This window comes from Mandrillus leucophaeus, unplaced genomic scaffold (assembly GCF_000951045.1).
Source record: "Mandrillus leucophaeus isolate KB7577 unplaced genomic scaffold, Mleu.le_1.0 Scaffold40, whole genome shotgun sequence".
NCBI classification, from domain to species: domain Eukaryota; kingdom Metazoa; phylum Chordata; class Mammalia; order Primates; family Cercopithecidae; genus Mandrillus; species Mandrillus leucophaeus.
This window is the reverse complement of record NW_012104254.1, coordinates 2788964-2795320: the sequence shown is the minus strand read 5'-3', so window position 1 is coordinate 2795320 and position 6357 is coordinate 2788964. Positions and strand designations below refer to the sequence as shown.

Genomic DNA, 6357 nt, shown 5'->3' with positions numbered 1-6357 from the left:
CTGGCCCCAGCGGCCCAGCCAACGGGCGCCACTACGGGATTAAGCCTGAAACCCGAGCAGCCCCGGCCCCCGCCACGGCCGCCTCCACCACCTCCTCCTCCACTTCCTTATCCTCCTCCTCCAAACGGACTGAGTGCTCCGCGGCCCGGGAGTCCCAGGGGAGCAGCGGCCCCGAGTTCTCTTGCAACTCGTTCCTGCGGGACAAGGCGGCAGCGGCGACGGGGGGAACCGGGCCTGGGGCAGGGATTGGGGCCGCGACTGGGACGGGCGGCTCGTCGGAGCCCTCAGCTTGCAGGGACCACCCGAGTCCGGGCTGTCCGCTGAAGGAGGAGGAGAAGCAGCATTCACAGCCGCAGCAACAGCAACTTGACCCAAGTAAGTGCAAAAGAAATTGCCCCCTGATTTATTGCTGAAACCTGTAAGGCTCGAATGTGCAAAACTGATAGTTTTACTAACCTATAAAAATGTCTAGACGCCTACCCAAGCCTAGGCGAACAACATGCATCCATAAAAAGAGCTTCCCATAACCACCTACCCTAGGCGCTCGGTTTGTACGGTAAACAGAGCGCTGGCATTAAGGCTTTTTATGATAATTCCCCCCAAGTTGTGAAAAGCGACCATCCTTGGTGAAATTAATTTAACGACCTCTCTTCCCCACCCTGTCATCTCTCCCTGCCTCCCCTCCGCCCATCTCTACCCGTCTCCAAACCCCCCTCTTTGTAGACAACCCCGCAGCGAACTGGATCCACGCTCGCTCCACCCGGAAAAAGCGCTGTCCCTACACCAAATACCAGACGCTTGAGCTGGAGAAAGAATTCCTCTTCAACATGTACCTCACCCGGGACCGGCGTTACGAGGTGGCCAGGATTCTCAACCTAACAGAGAGACAGGTCAAAATCTGGTTTCAGAACCGTAGGATGAAAATGAAAAAGATGAGCAAGGAGAAATGCCCCAAAGGAGACTGACCCGGCGCGGTGCTGGCGGGAGCGCTCAAGGGCAGCGGTTTTTGTTGTTGTTTTTTTCCTTTGTGGGTGCTTGGTGCTTGATTTCCAGAAACTCTCCAGCGACTTGGACTTTTTTTTTTCTTTTTTAGATAGAAGTGACTGTGTGGTTGGTCTCTGTGAGGTATTTGGGGGACTCTGTATTTGCTCGTTTATGTGTTGGAAAAACCAAGTGGCTTTGGGGTTTCGCCCTATCCCACTCCCTTTCCTGTTCCATTGCTTCCTTAGGAAATGCTATATTTTGTGAGTGCACGCTGGCTTGGGGAGCCCTCTCTTGTGTAAATGTCCCCCATGTTTCTGAAAAGTGCTGTAGTTTAGTCCCCTCACCCCTAGCGCTGCCCAAACAGGGGCCAAATGCGCCCTAATTCCAAGAATGAAGGCCGAGCGACAGCAGTGCGGACACGCCGGCTGCTAGCCCACGCTGAAGCCCGGCCGGGTTGCCCACCAGTTGCGAAAGCCCCCTTTCCTCAGGGAGCCCGCGGGACCTCGGTGGAGATCTCCAGTGAGGCCTAGAAAGGAGCCCAGGGCCTCGGGCGGGTTGGGGTTTGTCCTCAGTGCATTGGACCCGCTACTCTTTCCCCCGAAGGCTGGGCTCGCGTGGGCGGCCACGGATGGTGGCCGTCCCGGTTCCTGCCCGAGGACCAGTTGTAAATGTTACTGCTTCCTACTAATAAATGCTGACCTGATCAAATGGAGCCCAGACGCTGGCCCTAAACGTTGTGTGCCTGCTTTTTCTGTCTCTCTGCAAAATTTCACACTCGGAATATTTCTCCTCTACCCCTGGGAGGGAGACACTGTTAAAAATTCAGGGCCCTTCCACCTGACAGATCTCTCTGATGTGTCTCTGCCTTCTCTGCCTCACATCCCTTTGTGCAGGCAGATGCGGCAGCACAGACCCTGGGGGGGACATTGGTGACTCCCCAAACCTGGTTCAAGCTCCTCCATGAACTCTGTGCTTGGGCCCAGTGTTAGCTTTGCAGCAGCGCCCAGAGGAGCCAGCAGGCCCCAGAAGCGAGGCACTTTCAGGCTAGGGCTTGGGTACACAGCACTCTAACCTTCCCTGGGCTCTTGGAGCCCCAGATGCCAAACCCCTCTCCAAACAAGGGAAAGGCCAACTCTGCACTCTGGAGCAACTGTCCGAGCTCGGGGGCGCTGACTGGCTCCGGGAGGTCCCAGCCGGTCAGTCTGTAAGCTTCTGTCCCTCCCACCAAAGCCCCAAAGTGACCTTAGCGATCAAAATGGTCAAGGCTTTCCTCCCCAGCCACCTCCATTTAACCGCTCCCTTCCCCCCACCCAGCTTCTGTGTATGTTTAGCCCCCAGCTTGGCCCTCTGAGGGCTACATTCAGGGGCTAAAATGAAGGTCATTGTAAGTGAGGGTTCGGGTGAGCACAGCCTTTGCAGGCCGAAGAGGCACCACCACCAGGTGGCCTGAGCTGGGTGGAAGGTGAGGGCAGTGGCAGAGATCTTGGGGGATCCCAATGAAAGAGGAGACTCGAAGAAAAAGCAGAGGGGGCTGGGAGGGAAAGCCAAGGAAGGCTCAGATCTGGCAGAAGGTGCTGCGTACCCCTGCCCCTGTGGCCAGCTCAGTACCTAGGGCTCTTTGAAAACAGGAAGAGCCAAGGTGTCATAAAGCCATCTAGCCTGCCAGACGTCTGGAGGTAATGAGTTTACGACAGGCCCGGTGCTTTGCTTTGAAACCATCTCATTTTGATGTTTGTGTTTGTGGGAGGAAAGGAAAAATGCAGACAAAACTAGGTCTTAAAATCTAGACAATAAAATATAAACAAGACTGCGTTGGACCAAGAAGGCAGGGGCATAGGAGCCCCCAGGTGAGGTGTGAGCACCTAGGAAATAAACATGAAAGAGGAAGGAAGAGGTGAATGAATTTCTGATTTTTGAAATGAATTGGATATTGGAAGTAGCCTAAGGCAATGGCATTTTATAATATTTTGACGATAACCACGGTTTAGCTGGTTCTTTAGAAATAAACAAAAATATTGGCCTGTTATCTGTGGGTAGGGCGGTTACTGAGCTTAGGTCATTTACCCAGTTGAGAGTCTCCCAGAAGTGTGGTTGGTGGGAAAAGATGAAGTTAGATGCCTATTCACAAGAATTTCTGACCCTCCACTCCAAATTTTGAAGCAAAATATTGTTTGAATTTATGTGTATTCACTTATTTTAAAATACAATTGTTACACCTAAATGGGAGAAAAGCAATTTTGAAGATGAGTAAAAAGATTAATCTAACAGGAAACACTTAAGCCAATTGAATAATCATTGCTTTAAAAAAAATTCTAGTGGAATGCTTAGTTCAATGACTTTTGATAAATATTTTTAAAATCCCATTTACTGTCCATAGAAATTCAAACGAACCCAAGCGCGAAGGGACTTTCCAGACAGCCACTCAGAGATCCAGCAAAAAGCTTTTGATTTGGCTTCGATTCCCCAAAATTGCCACCTAAGTGGGCCCAAAGCATTACAGTGTTAAAATAGCAAATATTCATGATTTAATCCTAAAAGCAACAGCTGTAAGAGAAAAACAAAAAACATAACAATACCTGACTTCTGTAATTTCTTGGTTGCCAAAGTGTGTGGTTCCTCTGGAAAAGAAAAAGCCTCTTGGCAGTTGATATTTAGAAAGTTGAAGGTTTTGTTAAATCTAGCCTGTCGCTATAATTGTTTTAAAAGGCACAGCTGGGCGGTTACAGCATGGGGACTTTTGGTGTCTGGCAAAAGAAGGGCTGGAAGCTTTTGGAAAAGACACTACTGGAAGCTGTTGGGAGCACTGATTAGAATATTCTAGGCATACAGGAGCTCCTGCTTGCTGCTCTTGAGTTGTTGACAATCACAGGAATGAAGCATTATTAGTGTCAGCAGTCCAAGCCCCAAACTAAAGAACGAGATTAGAATTGGTTTGAGATGAATAAAAGGAAGTTAAATTCAACGGACTGGAGGTGGCATTTGGCCACTAGAGAGCGCTGTTGCTCCACTTTCTGATCTCGTAAAGCTGGAATTGCTGCGGAGAAAGGTTTTGATTAAAAATATTTACAATCTTATTTTTAATCCTAAGTTAGGATAAATTTAACCAAAAACAAACAAGGTATACTATTAAGTTTTCCGGCAGTGTTTGCTGGGAATAAAATTTTGGCTCGGTCAGGGCTTCAGAAAATTTGGAGTATGGCACAGCTGAAAATATAAAACATTATGATAAATGAATGTGTTATATCAAAACAGAAACCTGTAAAAGGCGTAGATCTTTGCTTACCAAGTTAATCGCGCTCTTTTTCTACTCATATTATAAACGGAATGCTTAAATAAATGTTAAAAACTGTTCTGTCCCAAGAGGAAATGTGTTGTAACGTTTTCTAAATTTGGCCTGAATAGCTATAAATGAATTTTCTAGTGTTCATTTTTCTTTTATTCCCCCGAGGAATCACACAGTTCTAGAAGATACCTGGTATTGTTGAGATCCGGGCTCTTTCATTTTTTTCCCCCATTCCGTTCCAAAATCCACTCATTTATCCAGGGTTCAAACATGCGCGCGCGCGCGGGCGCGCGCGCGCACACACACACACACACACACACACACACGCCAAACTGAAAAAAGGGGCACAATTACAAAGGTAGCTCCAAGGCTTTATTGACAATAATAATCTTTTAATTGGGCATTTGCAAGATTGAAGGACAAATCCTTAACTGTCAGAATCAATTTGTTTGCCTTCGGATTTAAAGAAAGTCATTACACTTGGCAATCACCAGCAGAAAAAAACCCCACAAAAACAAACAAACAAACAAAAAAGACCCTTGCTCTCCACCACCCCAAGTCTGTACTCCTTACTAATTTAAAAATTAAATAAAGCACGCCTTTATCATCTCCAGGTTCATTAACGATTCCTTTACCTTTCAGTCATTCCCAGTAGAAATAATTGAGTCAGACATTATCACCTTGCTATGTCAGTCTATCTCGATCTCATTTTCTCCATTTGTAAAAATGATATTTCAGTCCACCCGGACACAAGTCAGGATCGCGCTCGCAGGCTGGGCCAACCCACAAGGAGCGAGGGGTAGCTGAAATCACTCGCCAGCCTGCGGCATCTCTGAGGCCGTCTGGGGCTTTCGGAAATTTGCATTTGGTGTGGAAAGCCGGCGTGGTGCGTTTAGCTTGAGCAGGGGCGCTTGGAGGTCTGTTTCCAAGGCTGTGGGCCTGGCGCCCTCACGATATTGTACCTATCCCGAAGGAAACGTGGCTCCGTCACCCAAAGAACCCACGAAAAAGGCCGAGCAGGAGAGGGGAAAACACACACATAACAGAGAACCATTGCATTTATTGGACATTGAAACGGGAGCAGAGAGGGAAGGGAAGTGTGTGGGGAGGCGGCTGGTAGGTAGGGTAAAGCCAGACAGCTTTGGAGAGAGCTGCTAAAATCAGGAATATTTTGTCGATTCACACTTGACTGGGCCACATGACTCGGGCTACTTTTCTTCATCTCTGCTCACAAACTAGCCTGAGCCTTCCCTTTCTCTGCTTTGGGAAAAATTCGTAACTTTGAGGCCTGCGGCTCTCTCGGCAGTAATTTCACAGGCTTGGCGGAGGAACTAGGATCGTTAGCAGAAGATGGGCCGCCTGCAGCTGCCTGGAACCGGCGCGATCTGAACGCCGGCCGGGAGGCTCCTGGGGGTATCTCGCTGGCGTCTGCCCCCAGCGCTCCTCCGGGAACCACAGCCGGCCCTGGTTCGCTGCGCGCCGGGGCCGAGACCCGGGAGCCGCGTCCTGCCCGAGGAAATGTCACCCTCCCTAGCGCGAGCCCTTTTTCCCGCCTCAGAATGTTTGTCCGCTCTTCTGTTTACTCGCTCAGCAAGCCTAATGCCCCCTCCTGCATTCTTCAGCCTCCCCCTGCGCCCATTGCTGACGTCTATCAAGGGTGAAATGATGGAAACTATATTCATGGGCATGATTTCCATTAAATATCAATTAACCTGAGAGCCTCGGCCAGGCTTGCGGTACGTCAAGGGTAAATGTACATCTCATTTCCACAGGGCCCACTCGGCTGGAAAAGAAGGGCTTTGATTTGCTTTGATAACGCCAGGATCTGGGGCCACACTCGCGGCTTTTAATCAAATCACTTCGATATGCCCCAAGTCAAATGCACGGTCTGGTCCTTCAACACCTCTTGTCCACGTTCCCTGGGCTGCACCCAAGTGTCAAGAGCTGCAAAAGCCACGGGCAACCTCTGCTGGGCTAAACCCAGGGGCTCGGGGAGGGAGTCATTTGCTCCGCAGCCTCCTGGGAGTGGCCTCCTTGCCTCCCCCAAGTCTAAGGCTCCGCTGCGGCCCCTCCGTGCCGGTTGCGGCCCG

The 6357-nt window shown here is 49.8% G+C and overlaps 2 protein-coding genes across 2 annotated transcripts in view; both read left to right on the top strand.

The window, feature by feature from the left end:
* Nucleotides 1-6: 6 nt before the first annotated feature.
* Nucleotides 7-1696, top strand: HOXD9 (homeobox D9; the record flags this gene model as incomplete). The annotated part of the gene is given in 3 exon segments (XM_011991854.1): nt 7-25; nt 28-375; nt 724-1696. Coding segments are annotated over 3 exon segments (609 nt in total), but the record flags the coding sequence as incomplete, so codon positions are not given.
* Nucleotides 1356-6357, top strand: part of HOXD8 (homeobox D8) — an 8160-nt gene continuing 3158 nt past the window's right edge. The window contains exons 1-4 of the mRNA XM_011991959.1: nt 1356-1503; nt 2076-2180; nt 2585-2660; nt 5574-5714. Coding sequence (XP_011847349.1) covers nt 1356-1503; nt 2076-2180; nt 2585-2660; nt 5574-5714 — 470 coding nt within the window. The remainder of the gene's footprint in view (nt 1504-2075; nt 2181-2584; nt 2661-5573; nt 5715-6357) is intronic.